At 34.7% G+C, this 16,089-nt stretch overlaps 2 protein-coding genes across 2 annotated transcripts; one reads left to right on the plus strand and one right to left on the minus strand.

Annotated features, from left to right (window-relative positions):
- The first annotated feature begins 5,511 nt into the window (after positions 1-5,511).
- LOC113740031 (uncharacterized) lies at positions 5,512-11,440 on the plus strand. The gene is made up of 10 exons (XM_072045709.1): positions 5,512-5,657; positions 6,091-6,328; positions 6,672-6,906; positions 7,147-7,316; positions 8,478-8,620; positions 8,786-8,963; positions 9,127-9,706; positions 10,020-10,132; positions 10,541-10,784; positions 11,087-11,440. The coding sequence occupies exons 2-10, from the start codon at positions 6,102-6,104 to the stop codon at positions 11,312-11,314; spliced, it is 2,118 nt and encodes a 705-aa protein (XP_071901810.1). The 5' UTR covers positions 5,512-5,657; positions 6,091-6,101; the 3' UTR covers positions 11,315-11,440.
- A 1,343-nt stretch (positions 11,441-12,783) lies between these two features.
- LOC113740123 (VQ motif-containing protein 20-like) lies at positions 12,784-13,724 on the minus strand. Its single transcript, XM_027267640.2, has one exon. It carries the CDS (start codon positions 13,599-13,601, stop codon positions 12,891-12,893), a length of 711 nt encoding a protein of 236 aa, XP_027123441.2. The 5' UTR covers positions 13,602-13,724; the 3' UTR covers positions 12,784-12,890.
- Between the last annotated feature and the right edge of the window lie 2,365 nt (positions 13,725-16,089).

Here is a 16,089-nt window from a genome sequence, read left to right on the forward strand (position 1 = left end):
GGTTATAATTCAAGCATTCATGTTTAGCCTTATGCACCAATATTATCTTAAATGCATTTAATTTGCATAATCAATTCAGCTAAACATACTTGAGGGGAATTAATTTCGCTTTTCTACCCACTTTGCTAAATCAATGGCAAAGTAGCCAAACCATTAGCCATTAAAGGATACAGTAGGTAAATCAGGCAAAATTAGGCAACAGAAACTTGTGCATTTTTCTTAATTAATACTGTTATATTTTTACCATTACCAAAACGCCCCTACAAATGTTAGATGAAAATCACCCAAGAGTCATACAACAACTCCTTTTTATATATATATAGGAATCTTTATGTTAATGAATGCATTCGCATCAAAGAAAACCAGAAAACGAGTTGCGACACGTGTCCACAGTGTAAAAATTCTTCTTCTTCTTCTTTTTTTCCTTTTAAGTAAACTCCTTACAAGTACTAATTCTTATTGTTTCAAGAAGTGTAAAGTTCTAATTTCACTTTGATGTTTACATTAACATTGAGAATTTAATCATAATATTCCTTTCATTTACGAGTTAGATAATATTGTTTGGATTGTGATTTTCTGCAGAAAATTTTTTACATTTTTCATGAACATATTTTCCACCGGCGCCTCTGCGGGTTCAGCTTCGGTTGGCCTTTAATTTTCTTTGACAAACCAGCGATGAAGCTTCCATCGAATGACCACTCCAATTCAAAGCAATTCATGACTTCACATCCTCCGATAGGTAATACATATAATACAATGTATTTGGCAAAGTTATGAACTCGATAGGTAATACATATAATACATTGTAGTTCCATCTACCTTACCCCATTGGAAACAGATTATTTGTTACAATTGAATGTCTCAATTTTTGCAATCTTTTATTCTCTTGCGCAGTTAATATGTTCATCAATCTTTGCTGTCTCGTTTCCCTTTGAACTCAAAATCCATCTTCCCCCATTTGGACCAACTGACAGTTTTCCTGACCTAAGCATCTAGAAATTATATCCTCTATAACTTTTCTCTCATACATTTTTTCCCATAAATGATTTCCTTCTTTGAGTTATCCTGAACGTATGTTAGCAGAGAAAATTAAGAAATGAAACTTGTTAATTCCCTAGGGTGTGAGATGAGATGCTGCATTTTGCAGTTACAGCCCATTAGGTTTGACATCTTTGTAGCTGTGACTTTATTTATCTTTGTGAGACATCTACTTGCATTATAAAGGAGAACATTACCTTATATGACGCCTATGCAGTGTGGTTTTTGCTTTCGCATGCAAGCGTGCCATTTTTGTCTACATAATAAATCTTGCTAATATAATAATTTTCTTGTGGTGAATAAGTGTTTCTACATTACCTTTGTTTATTTACGGCTACCTCTGTAGGCTACATTATTGGATGACTAGAAAAACAAAAGCACATCCGAGAGTGGCGGAGGGTCAGAAAAGATAATGGCAACTCTAAATCAAGACGTAAAAACAGCACTTATTCTTTTCTTAATCACTTCAATCTGAGGATATCACATATGTTGTGTGTTCTCGATCTTGTTGATTTGCACCGACCTAAATGTCCTTGTGCTTGTTTCAAAAATTTGTTTAGGTACCATACATATTTCATTTTGTTTTTGACAAGAGAGGGGTGAAATTTAAGAAACGGACGAGGTACAAAAATTTGAACCCATAACCTTTTAGCCGCTAGACCAAACCTTACTCAGCACTGTACATCTTCCATATGGTGTTAGTCGGGTTGTTTATTATACTTTGATATCATCTATAATCCAACTGGAACGTTACCTCCTGTATAGCTGGAATGCCCAAGTGGTTAAACATGAGAGGAGGACGAGGGACTGATAATTTCAACTTGAAACATATTGAGCAGGAATATCAACTTTGATGCACATGGAGATCACCAAGTCGGCCGGGCCTTCAGACTTGTGCTTCTATCAATGTACAAGGATCTTATTTAAAGGAAAAACTTGGTCCTCGTTAATAAAATAAATAATTTAAAATTAAAGTAAACTTTCTCTGAGTATATTTGGATAGCAAATTATTACCACAAATATATCTGCTTATATTATAAATATATTTTTCAATCACATTTTTACCTCACATATATCACATCAAAAAAGTGCTATAGTATTTTTTTTAAAAAAAATCATCTCACATAATTTCCTATCCAAATGAAGTGCCTAGCAAAGATACCAGAATAGATTTGGAAGAGAAAATTCAATTTTTTGTGCCACACTCTCTGTGTCACTTTTTTTATTATATTATTATTTCTTTTTCATATATATATATATATATATATATGTATATCATATTTATTTTAGTTATATATATATATATATCATATTTTAGTTTTTTTTTATTTTCTTAAGATTCAATAACTATTAACTTAGTAATGCACAAAATCTAATAAACTCAAAAATAATCAAATACCTAGCGTTTTAGTTTGACGAGTCAAAATTCCTACCTAATTGAAGATAGAGAAGGCAAAAACAAGAAGAAAAATCTAAAATTCAAGGATATGATGATCATAATGATCTACTACATAATGGCGCCGAGGGGCTGATAAGAACAATATATAATTTGAGCAAAAATAAAAGCAGCCTACGAAAGTAGAAACGATACAACCAATTTTCAGTAGATACGAACTCATGATTTTACAGCTTTTCAGTTCTTGTTAGCTGAAGGAGCAGGCTTCTGGTTGCTGGGAGTCATCGTGTATGCACAGGGCACTGGCACGTTCTTTCAATTTCCATTGGGTTGGGTGTTTGAATACCAATAGTAAAATGTAAGGGGTTATCTGCATTTTCCTATTTTTATTAATTATATTATAGTTTTGGATTAAATCTACTTGCACCCCTAATGTTTGAAACATTGTGAATTTTCTTATTTAACTTTTGAGCAATATTGTTTGATGGCTTTTATCATTAACGCAAGTACATATAGGGATATGCCTTCGATTTGATCTAGCTCAAATTTAGGTATCTTTACTCGACTAAACCGCACTGCTGGAACTCAATTTGAGCCGATTATGAATTTTACGAACTTTTGCTCCTTTTTCAATACTGGTCATATTAGTGACCGAATCATCCAATTATAGATATGGTACAATATGATAATAATTGTACTTATAGAAGATCGACAGAGCCCTTCAAAACCCAAATTTTCACAGTTGAATCTCAACAAGAGTTTGAACTAATGAATTTTTTTTTTTTTTGAAGGAACTAAAATCTATTTCACTCCCATTTCTGCAATTACAATCTTCTAATAATTTATAATTACAAAAGAGGGCAGAATAATGGGCTAGCTATTTTTTTTCTTAGATTGTGGATCTAATTTAAAACCATAAAACAAAATAATTTCCCTTCTTCTCCTGCATTTTTTTTTTTAGATAACATTTTCCATTTTCTTTATTAAAATTGACGTTAGCGTGTAGCATAGACAAGGGCGTTACATTAGCACACTGCATCAAATAGAGACGTAACTAGGGCTGTTCACGAGCGGCTCGAATACGGATTTAAACTCGTTGGGGCTCGCGAGCTCGATTATATATATATTTTTTATTTTTTATTTTAATAGTAAAATTACATATATGTATCTTTAATATTTTATTATTTGTTAAAAAATTATTATTTTATTCATTTTTAAAAATAAAATAATTATTTTTTTAAAATAAAATAATTATTATTTTAAAATAAAAATAATAATTATTTTTAATTTTTTTAAGTTCGAACTCGAGCTCGATCTTAACATTTTAAACTCGTCGAACTCGAGTTCGAATTTGAGTTTCATAAAATTAACTGGAGATTCGATTCGATTAAACTAAAATTTGACTCGGTTCGGCTCGTTTCCACCCCTGAACGTGACATGGGATGCACCGCTTGGTGTAGCCGCGATTCTCATCGATTATCCCCCTTCGGACCCTTTTTCCTTTTTCTTACACATTCACCTAACTTCCCCGACCCAAAAAATATATATAAAAAAGGGATAATTACAGAAACCTCCCCTGAGGTTTCTGACATTTGCACTGACCTCTCCTATGGTTTGAAAAATTACACTGACCTCCCTTGAGATTACTAATCCTTTGCAAATTCAGTCCAAACGATTAAAATATTGTTTTAGGGAGTGAAATTAGAATTTTTTACAAAATTTGTCCTTTGTACTACATGTCCAATAAATGACAAAATGCTACAAATCAATTAACAATTAATAAACTTTAAAGAGTATAGTTTATAGGCAAATATGCATTACCTATTTAAAGTACCAACTCTTTATGGGTATTTTACTTTCAAACATTTAATTTAATACAAATATTTACGCTCAAATATATATTTGTATTTACTTTCAAATATTTAATTTTTGTTAAATACAAAAACTACCAATCTCTCTTCTGTAAAAATATTAATATAACACTTTTTCAATTTTAGTTACAAATATTTATGTATTTAACATAAATTAAATGATTCACAATAAAATATCCATAAATAGCTAATACTTTACTCACGTAATGGATGAAAGCCATAAAGAATTAATACTTTATGGATTATTTTTTAAAAAATATTTAATTTATATTAAATAAATAACCTACCGATTTTCTTTTTGCAAGAATATTACTGTAACACTTTTTTGAATTTTACTAACAAATATTGATATATTTATCATAAATTAAATATTTGAAAGTAAAATATCCGTAAAAATTTGATATTTTAAATGAGTAATGCGTGTTTGCCTATAAAGAGCCGGTAACTATTTAAAGTACCGATTCTTTAAGGATATTTTACTTTCAAACATTTAATTTAATACAAATATTTACGCTCAAATCAGATTTGTATTTACTTTCAAATATTTAATTTTTGTTAAATACAAAACCTACCAATCTTTCTTCCGTAAAAATATTAATATAACATTTTTTCAATTTTAGTTACAAACATTTATGTATTTAACATAAATTAAATGATTCAAAATAAAATGCACATAAAGAGCGAATACTTTACTCGTGTAATAGATGAAAACCATAAAAAATTAATACTTTATGGGCCATTTATTTTTTAAAAAAATATTTAATTTATATTAAATAAATAACCTATTGATTTCCTTTTTGCGAGAATATTACTATGACAATTTTTGAATTTTACTTACAAATATTGATATATTTATCATAAATTAAATATTTGAAAGTAAAATACTCGTAAAGAGCTGGTAGTTTAAATGAGTAATGCGTGTTTGCCCATAAATTATACTCCTTAAAATTTATTAATTGTTAATTGATTTATAATACTTTGTCATTCATTGGATATGTAGAACAAAGGGCAAATCTGGTACAAAATTCTAATTTCACTCCCTAAAATAATATTTTAATCGTTTGGACTAAATTTGCAAAGGATTAGTAACCTCAGGGGAGGTCAGTGCAAATGTCAGAAACCTCAGAGGAGGTTTATGCAATTATCTCTAAAAAAAAAGTCGGATTTAGTCCCAAGTTCCTAGCCTCTCATAAGACGACAGAATCTGAACTTTGCTGCCCAAGATCGAAACTTTACGCAAACGGCCGACCTGCGTTAATCATAAAACATCTTAACTCTTTCTGATCCAATCCAACTCCCAGGAAAAGCTAGCAATATTGAAAGGGTTCTCTCATTTTCACTTCTTTGTTCAGGTAAGTTCATCTTGATCGTCTTTTACTACAATTTATTTAGTGATTAATTTGATGCAGATCACTCTAATTTTGTTTATAAATTGTTCTCATTTCTATGCCGACGCTTATGAAAAGTTCAATATGTGTTGAGGGAATTCATGACAGTTTTTATTTGACAAATTGCGGCTTTGATGTGGTATAATCATTAATAAAGTAAGTGGCGAGCTGGAGTTATGATTTAGGGAAGCTTTCTTGATTCATATTTATTGGAAAAACAATATCTTGGTTGCTTGGTGCTGAAGTTTTTGCCATTATTGAGGTTTCTGGAAGGATTTTGATAAAATGGCTTTTTTTCGTTCTCTTGGATAATTTCCTCAGAAAGTGGTTAACGTGGATTATTTAAGTTGCATTCTGAAATGGGACGATAAGAGATGTTGATTCTGTGATTGGGCAGGCCTAGTTTTAATGCAGTTTGATGCTGACAAAGGGGATGTTTTGGGGATGGCTGTGGCTAACAAAACCCGAAACATGCTTGAGGGTCTGGTGAAGGAGGGCTCCTTCAAATGGTTAACAAGAACCCGGAGTGCATATGATGAAGCGATTGAGGAGATGGGACGGTCTCCATCAGCGGGGAAGAATTGGTTGCCAGACCTCTCTCCTGTGGCAAATGTGGTGGTCCGTAGATGCTCAAAGTAAGCTTAAGTCTTATGTTTCTTTTTCTTGCTTCAAATTTGACTGCAAAAGTTTACTATTTCTACGTGTATCGAGGAAGACAAAATTGTGCTTTATGTCATTCTTGTAATTAGCAAGTCACTATAGCCAGAATCATCTTACAGCTAGTGAAATTCTTGCATTTTTCCCCGGGACCGAACCCCTAAGTCTGGTAGTCGCAGTGTGGTGAATTTTTTTTCTTGAAATTGGCTATACTTGAGTCCAGAATAAAATTTTGTACCGACTTTCGTTATGGCTTCCTTAATCTATCTCCTTAGTAACTCTCATTTCTGTTTCTTGAAACAACAAATGTGAATGATGTAGAATCCTTGGTGTTGCTATGGAGCAGCTCAAAGAAAATTTTGATGAAGTGGCTTCTGGTGCTTTAAAACATCCATCTCAGTATGCACGTAACTTTTTGGAGTACAGTAGCTTCAGGGCTCTTGTTTTGTCCGCTCAAGTTGCTGGTTATTTGGAAGACAAAAAATTTCGCCGCCTTACATTTGATATGATGGTTGCATGGGAGATTCCTGCAGCTGGCAGCCAACCAGTTCTTAATGTGAGCATACTGTACAAGTTATCTTGTGTATCTCTAGGACTATTTACTGGGTGATACCTTCTATAATTTGTTATTTCTATCATTACAGTGTATGTACATATCCATGAATTCCTAGAATCTCAAATACAGTCTGTTCAATGAGAAGAAGGGGTCTACGTGTTATTGTAGGTTTTGTCCTTATGTGAAATCCGTTAGGCACAGGCCCTGTCATTTTTGTTCACAAAAGAAATTCTATTGCAGATGGATGAGGATGTTTCAGTAGCCTTGGAGGCTTTTTCTCGAATTGCTCCTGCAGTCCCCATCATTGCCGATGTCATTGTTAGTCATAAGCTTTTTCAAGTGCTTACTGCCTCAAGTGGTGGTAGGCTGCATTTCTCGGTCTATGATAAGTACCTAGGTGCATTGGCAAGGTATTGGTCTGCCTTTGTGATAATCATATATTCATTAACACAATGATGATGGAAATGAAAGTTTAACCTGAATCAGTTGTCTAGAGTCTCTCTCTCTCTCTCTCTCTCTCTGTCACACACACACACACACACTGACTCTCCCTCTCTCTATATCTCTCTCTCTATTGGTGGAAATTTTAGAGTGATGCATTTGAATTTCATCTGACATTATCTTGGCCTATTTTGCTGGGGATTAGGGTTAGTTTAGTTGCAAAAAATTGATTGGTCGAGAAATAGGTTACCAGTTGATTGTATGTTGTGGTTATCAGAAACCATCTTATTTGTGTATAATCGTCATTATGGTTCTATGATGTACTTCCTAAGCATCGAACTTGTCTGATTGATTTTTTGTTGAATTTTTAGCAGAGAACTACATATCTAGCAGGGAGATTAATGTTGAAAATTTTGTATGTCTAGTCATATTCAAGCTCACAAGCTTAACAAAGTATATCGTTCCAAGCACCTCTCATCCATGTCTAGGTTATTGTTATACAGATTGGACTTAATATTTGAGTATTTTTCATAATGCTTTCATGAATCAGGTGCTCTCTTCTGTTTCTTTCTTTTTTCTTTACTCTTACATCAACTGTTGACATGTCTCTATCACTCTTGTATCATCATTTGTCATTAGAAAGCCACTTACAAAGTGCATTAACTCCTTCCTGGAAGTTATTTGTAAGAGCCTACCAGAGCACACTTTATTGCCTAAAAGTTTCTTCTCTTGAAGGTATTGTAGTCGGCCTGTAATTGGCCCCACAAACTTGAACCATTATTTCATAGCTTACCTTACTGAGTGTGTTTTTCCTCCACTTGCCTGCTTAGCATAATGGGATACATATGAACTTCTAGGCAATTTTCATTCTGAGAATTAGAGCAGAATTGTGAGGTAGGTGCAATTTTATCATTATTGCCTTCAGCAAAGATTGTAGTAGTCTGATCAAGTTGAAATTTAAAAGGACAGAAAATTTACTCTGTCTTCCAGTAGTGGTGAAAGCTTTGAAGTTCTATACATGCAAATGGAAATTTTCTAGTCAATCCATTATTCTCCCATTATGTGGCATTGTAAATCCATGGTAGGTGAAGCTATTTCAAATCCTATACCTGAGAGGTTTCTGCCTGCAGGGCAGTAAGAAAATTAAAGACCCAATCTGAGTCCTCACTCCTTTCTGCCGTACGATCTGCTAGAGGTGAGAAGATCCTGGACGTGGATGGCACAGTGACAGGGCAACCAGTTCTTGAACATGTGGGAATTTCCGCATGGCCTGGTATGTCATTAGCCCATGCTATAGTTTGAATGTTCAAGACCTGCGGTCCATCAATTAAATATATTTTATTAGCATGAGACATATTTTGGGGTATGGGGAAACTATTGCATCAGTGTGACTAGATCAAGTTGTTTAAGTATGCTGAGCAAATACTTGTGATTGCAGGTCGATTAACTCTGACCGATCAGGCTCTCTACTTTGAAGCTCTTCGTGTTGTCTCTTATGATAAGGCAAAAGTATATGATCTATCTGATGATTTAAACCAGGTTGTTAGACCTGAGCTTACAGGACCATTGGGAACCCGACTCTTCGACAAGGCAGTGTTGTACAAGTCAACTTTCATGTAAAGCAGTGGAGATTTGATGTTTTTATGTACCTTTCGAATGAAGCTTTCATGTGTTTATTGATTTAGGAAAAGAGTACAGAATTTCTTTCACTCTCATATTTTTATAAATATTCTTATTTTTTGGGGACGCTTTTGAAAGCATTTGAATTTTCTATTGTAGATCAGAACCAGTTATTATGGAGTTTCCTGAGCTTAAGGGACATACACGGCGTGATTACTGGCTTGCCATTATTCGAGAAGTTCTCTATGTCCAAAGGTTTATCCACAAATTCCAAATCACTGGAATTCAGCGGGATGAAGCTCTTCTGAAAGCTATATTTGGAATCCTGCGAGTACAAGCCCTGAAAGAAATGAGTTCAACTATCCCTCTTTGTTTCGATACCCTTCTCATGTTCAACATATGCGATCAACTCCCTGGGCGGGACCTCATACTGGAAACTCTTGCTAACATGTCAACCACGAGGGAACTAGATCGATCTAACTCTGGTAGTCCTAGAGGTGGAATGTACTCTGCTTCAGCTTCGACCATGGCTAATACACTGGACTTTATGTTTGGAACAGGTTCTACTGTTCCTAGTCCAGCAGGACTTCTTGTTGGTGAAATTGCAGTAGGTGAAACTACTCCATTGGAGAAAGCAGTAATGGAATCTAGAAGCAGCTACAAAAAAGTGGTACAAGCACAAGCTACTGTTGATGGAGTTAGAGTTGACGGAATCGACACCAACTTGGCAGTCATGATGGTATTTCTAATATATGGTGCATTCTTGTGTCAATTTTGTTTATTATTTCATAGGAAAGGGATAAAAGGTGTTGTTTCCAAGCATAGGAAAGGGATAAAAGGTGTTCTCAACTGCTTGGAAAAGCATGCTCAAAATGACTCAAATCCTTGTTGGAGAATCTAGTTCTTGCCTGTTTCACAAATGAATTTCCTAACTGGAATGATTAGGACATGTGTGCGTATTTAGCTGAGAAGTTGCTGTTAGCTTTTATTTTTTCTTCTGTTTGCAGAGTTTTTTTTTTCAACCTATAATGTGGTATTACACTTCCATGCAGGAGTTGCTATTTCCTATTGTGGAATTTGCAAATTGGCTTCAGTCTTTGGCATACTGGGAAGACCCTTTGAAATCAATGGCATTCTGTATGGCTTTTGCATATATTATTTGCCGGTAAGGAGTATTTTGGACACATTTCCTGGTGCCTAGTGGTGAAGTCTCCCTATGGTTGAAGCGTTTAGCTTGTTTTTCACCTTGGTTTCTTTAAAACTTATTGTCGAAGGCCTTTCTTCTTGCTGCAAAAACCAAATTGAGGGATTTTATCCATGTCTATGTTCCCTATAAGCTTTTGCTTCACAGAGTTAAATGATTTTTCTTTAAGCTTCTAATTTCATTTTGAAACTTAAGTTAACCAATTCTTAGGTAATTGCTTTTAATGAAAAATGAAGCTTTTACATCATAACATTCAATGAAGCCTCTTGTAGTCTTTCCTTGCACTAGGCAGATGGGCATGGACATTTTCTTCAAAAAAAAAAAATAAAGAGTACTCAATCTGATCGACTTTAAATAATTCTTTTGCAGGGGATGGCTGGGCTATATGTTTGCATTACTACTCATCTTTTCGGCAGTTTTTTTGGTACTAACTCACTGGTTTAGCCGAGGCAGGCCAATCGATGAACTCAGGATAATAGCTCCACCTGCAAAAAATGCCATGGAGCAGCTTTTGGCTGTTCAGAACGCCGTATCACAAGTAGAAGAGCTGATCCAGGATGGGAATGTTGTTCTTCTTAAGATACGCGGCTTGGTTTTGTCCATTTTTCCACAGGTCTGGCTTTTAACTGCTAGTAAAAAAAAAAAAAAAAAATTCTCATTTCCACCAAGTGCTTATCACCGCCCAGCCCTCCTTTTATTTCATTCATTTCATCACATAAGAAAATCATGAATGCTTCTGTAGCCCTGTAGTAATTTCCCTAGCCAATTTCCTCAATGTTTGCATGAATGTATCATCATCTTGGATCTCGAGTTTACGTTATGCATTTTTGTGGAACATCTTGTTATTGATACTCGACTTCTTCAGGTAACACAGTTTGCTGTGCTAAATTTGTAGAATTTGTTCTGACTGTACAGGCAAGTGAGAAATTTGCGGGTGCTCTAGTTGTCATGGCTCTACTGCTAGCACTCTTACCCGCTAAACATATAGTATTGCTGGCCTTTCTGGAACTCTTTACAAGATATTCACCTCTTCGAAAAGCTAGCACAGAAAGATGGGCAAGAAGATTCAGAGAATGGTGGTTCAGCATACCAGCTGCTCCTGTACTTCTTGAAAGATCTAAAGAAGACAAAAAGAAGAAGTAACATGGAGTTTGTTTATATAGTTAGCATTAATCTGATTCTTTGTTGCCATGTCCTGAGAACATCTCTCGGATTGTAAATGTGTACAAGAAGAAAAAGATATAAACGTAAATTTGTTTGCCATGGTAATTTGTTTTGTCTGCTGATGCTGTAATTAGGTTTATCAATTGGCTAAAGTTAATCTGGGAATCAAACAAGAATATATTCTCAAAGCTTGATTCTCATTTATCATTGGACCGATTATTTGGTTAATTTAATTATCGGAACTTTGTATAGGTAACCATTTAAGTTGTACGTCTATCAAATTAACAGCTTACCAGATTGGTTCTGTTAGTAAAGAGTGTCTTAGAATAATGCTTAGCCAAAGAAGTTGAATGCCTGAACCAAAAACGAAGTGATCGAGCATTTGGCAACTTCCTTCTCCAATAATCAATGAACAAAGACACATCAATTAATTATGACATAGCTTGAAGGGATCATACACCGAAGGACTGTTGGGAACCATCACTAACACTTTTTATCTAACATCTCGAGTTCACATAGTAGAAGCCAGAAAGCTTAATCAAATCATTCTTTAGCCCCACCACTTCCACCGCCGGTATCATGCTTTTAGTGGTCAAAATCTCAAAAGAGACTCAAAAAAAAGCCTGAAGGGAAAAGTCTGGATTTTTTGAACGTAGGCAAGAGGATTTGATCTCTTAACCTACACCTAAATAGAGTTTTAGATCTGTTTTAGTCGCCAACTACTCCAAAATTAATTGGTTCCATGACAATTTATACACCCCAGTTCTTTGTTGCTAAGGGCATTGACAGAATAAAAGGGCCTTGCTGTCAAACATCATGTTATAGTCTGGGTATTATAGACAACCAACAAATATGCGACCGGTTGGCAGACCATCTAGGCCAAACAGCAGCCCTGTTTAATGCTTATAGAGCCTCCAAGTTGACATGAACGGCCACGTACCGGTGGTGCCCATACAAGCTCCCCTTTTTTCTTGGTTATGATTTTGCCCAATGTTGTTTGGGTTATGTATTTCAATATGCAATTAAGTAATAAATTCCTGATGAAAATAACTATTATATTCTTTTTAATGTCTACCACGTCAAAAAATTTTGAGTTTGAACTCTCGAATGCCAAAACTACTTACTTGACTTCCTGTATGTGGTGGTAACAATTAAAAAATGTGCGAATAAATTACGATTTGTTTTGACTTGCTGCTCCAAGAATTGACTTGCTGTTCCAAGAAAAAACAGGAAAAGATGAAAGAACTGTAATTTTGTAGATAACTGCGGAATCTCTTCATTGCAAAAAGAATACAAAAATGGAACCATCGCTGCTAACATTTTTTATCTAACATCTCGAGTTCACAGAGTAGAAACCCGGAAAACTTAATCAAAATCATTGATTTGTACCTAACATCCTAACAAGATAAGGGAAAACAAAATGGCAACAAACTATTCTTACCAAAAAAGATTTAAAAACCAAAAAAAAAAATATATTTTTATTCTAAGCACCAAAAAAGCTTAAAAAACAAAAAAAAAAATATTCTAAGCACAAAATGCAAATAGGGAAAGAGTTTCAAAAATCTGGTAGCTCTTTCATGCCATCCAACGTCGCAGATGATAAGGAGCTTCTTATGTTAGGCATAAAAAATAAGGAATCCGAATAATTATAAAACGGTTGAGCTGTACAAAAGAAATCCGTAGCCGGACTTGGATTGAAAAACGGAATATTGTTGAAGCAAGGATTTGGCGGATCAAAAATGGGTGGTGGCGGTGTAACAAAACACGATGAATTAACCTGACCAATGTCCCCTGCCGTGGTACCACTGCTCCCATTATTTTCAATCTCATCCGTCACCACCGAAGTTGATTCATTATCATCATTCATCGTCCCACCTTTATTGTCGTTGTTCACCATCATATTCTTATTATTATTATCGTCCGTAAAATCATCCTGAAAATTCGGCTCGACCTTGGTTTCAGGAGGAGGAGGAGGAGCGGGGCTAATAATTTGATCGTCCTCCGACGACCGCGAAAGGCCGGTGAGCTTTTGCACCAATGCCATGAAATCCTTAGGATGAGTGTGTATGACTTTCGGAGAGTGCGTGTAGATAATGACGGGGTGACGCTGCTGAGCAGGCTTGTTCACTAGCGAGGAGGACGAAGAAGATGAAGACGAAGAAGGTGATGATTTCTTGATGAAATGAGAATCCCTGTTGATCTTCAATGGAGACAAAGCTATCATTTCTTTCTTTGCATGCTGGTGGCTGAAATGTGCAGCGCTCATGATCTGCCAAGAAGGGTTTGTTAGAGAAAATTTTGCCAGAATGAGTGATATTGGTTAAAGAAAATGCTAATAATTCTCTAGCTAAGTTTATATAGACGGAAGAGGCGTAGTTAATTAATCAGATGCGAGCAATTGTAGAGTTTCTCTCTTTTTTTTTTCCCCCTGAATTTACCAATAATAAGGTTAAAAGGGACGCGTGAGGCTTACGAGAGGTTGTTATGGTCTATTTCGGTGGTGATTTAATTTTAAGTGAAGAGACTGACTATTTTGGTTTAGATTTAATTAGATAATAGGAAAGCGCCAATGAGATAGAAATTGTGGTCTGAAACGTGCACGTGAGCGATCGTCGGAGATCAGTTCGAGAAAGATCTTGGTGGTGTCAACCATAGCGTATTCTAAGGTAGGAAAAACTTGCAAACGAGGTTTGTCGTTCAGTTCCCGGCGTAAATTAAAGTTTACTTGCAACTAGCAAATTAAGTTGCCTACACTACACTGGAATCCAACAGTAGAAGAACGCGCCGGTGATGCGACTTTCTTCTTTCTTCTTGCTTCTTTTTTTTTTTTTTTAAATCATAGTATTATCATCTCTCTATATATAGATAGATTGGAAAGTAATGCTAATGTTTGTATTTATGGCAGAAATTAATGTGTTAATTAATCTAATTAATAATTAAAACCATCCTTGCCATAATGAATGAAGTTTAATGAACTCTTATGTACAAATTTTCCTGTATTCCAATATTATATGAAATCATTACTTAGGGTCCGTTTGTTTCGGGTAAAAATGTTTTCTAGGAAAATATTTTCTTAATTTCCCGTGTTTGGTTGTACAAAAGTTACTGAAAACATTTTCCTATGTAAAATATTTTCACTCATCTTATGGAAAATAACTTCCCTTCCAAACTTACTGAAGTTGTTTTCTGAAATGCATGCATCCCGCCTGTAGTATGTTCCAAATTTACTGAAAACATCTTGTAATATGTTCTTTTTTTTTTTTTTAGTGTAAACAGGAGGACTCGAACCCAAGACTTCTTCCTTACACTCCCTCTCCCGTACCACCCAACCCAACCCTCCCCCTAGTATATTCAAAATTTAAAAAAAAACCTCATCCTGCTCATCATATGCTAGTAATTAATTATGTATAATAGAGACATTCTTTTCTAGAGAAACTTTCAGCAGTGAGAGTGCAAGATATATGTCACAATAAGCATTGCATGTGATTGATATTTGACACTAAATTGGCAGCAATTTGTTTATTGCTTAAGGAGATATTTTTTATTCATATATACATTTCTCCAAGATTTTTTAAAGTTAAACAATGAGATAAATTTTCTTATTTTACATGGGAAGAAGTATATAGTTATAATGTGTAGAAAATAAAAATAGAGATAAAAGTGAAAATATTTCAAAAGTTAAACAAACACCAGAAAAATGAAGTAAGAAAATATTTTCAATAAACTAACCAAACACCTGAAAATGATGAAAGGGAAATGATTTTCATGGAAAATTACTTCCACGGACAATATTTTCCCAAGGAAAACATTTTATTTCCAACCAAACAGACCCTTAATTTAATCAATTTTCCTTTACTTCTTTGAAATGGTTTATAAATTAGACACTATAAAGGGTAATGCCGAGCTCATCTGTTCTAACTTGCTAGCTTATTAAGTTCAAATTAAGCTATGGATCATATATATATATATATATAGTTCTACATCGATCATTTTCATTTTTTTTTATTGGAGCATCTACATATGAATAATAATAACATGAGAAATTCTCAATTAAAAATCTCCACCGCTTTCACTTATTAGAGACCATCACAAGTTTATGTTCATGCTAGACAATCACAAGAATGTGTTTCATGGAGCTCTTGCAGGAACTCACTCTTTTTTTTTAAAAAAAAAAAAAAATCTCTTTACATGAGGAAAACGTGGTTAATAAACAGAATCTCCTTTAAAGTGGGAGTGGTTGAATTTTATTTTATTATTATTATTTTTTAAAATGGAGACTTTAGAAAACAACACACAGGCAGCAGCATTTGTCTTTCCACCGTTTAGCAACATTTTCTTGACTTTTCAAGGATGAAAACCTGCGATTGACAAAATTCCTGCAAAGTTTTGTCTTTCTCAAGTTTGACATCTTGTTTTCGGTCGACTTTTTAAGGTTGGTTTACCAGGTGCCAGCCGCTCGGGTATCATGCGTTGATGTATGTTTTAACTATGTATTTGCAGCCTTTTTTGAGTTTGAATGTATGGAGACGGACGGTTTATAAAGCAAGGACGTGAGAACATGGAATTTGGTTGGTCTATTTTGGTCGATTGGGTCGGGCTAGAATGGTCAGTTGAACCTTCAATGATTTTGGTAATTTCTGGCTGGGGCCTGGGGGGTGGAAGGGTTGGAGTTGGTAATTGAAGCGTTTTACGGAGTATCATTTATGCACCAACCACGTGCGTCCAGAACAATGCCCACTAAGAGAGTGTTTATC

The sequence above is a fragment of the Coffea arabica genome, chromosome 4c (assembly GCF_036785885.1).
Source record: "Coffea arabica cultivar ET-39 chromosome 4c, Coffea Arabica ET-39 HiFi, whole genome shotgun sequence".
Classification (NCBI taxonomy): domain Eukaryota; kingdom Viridiplantae; phylum Streptophyta; class Magnoliopsida; order Gentianales; family Rubiaceae; genus Coffea; species Coffea arabica.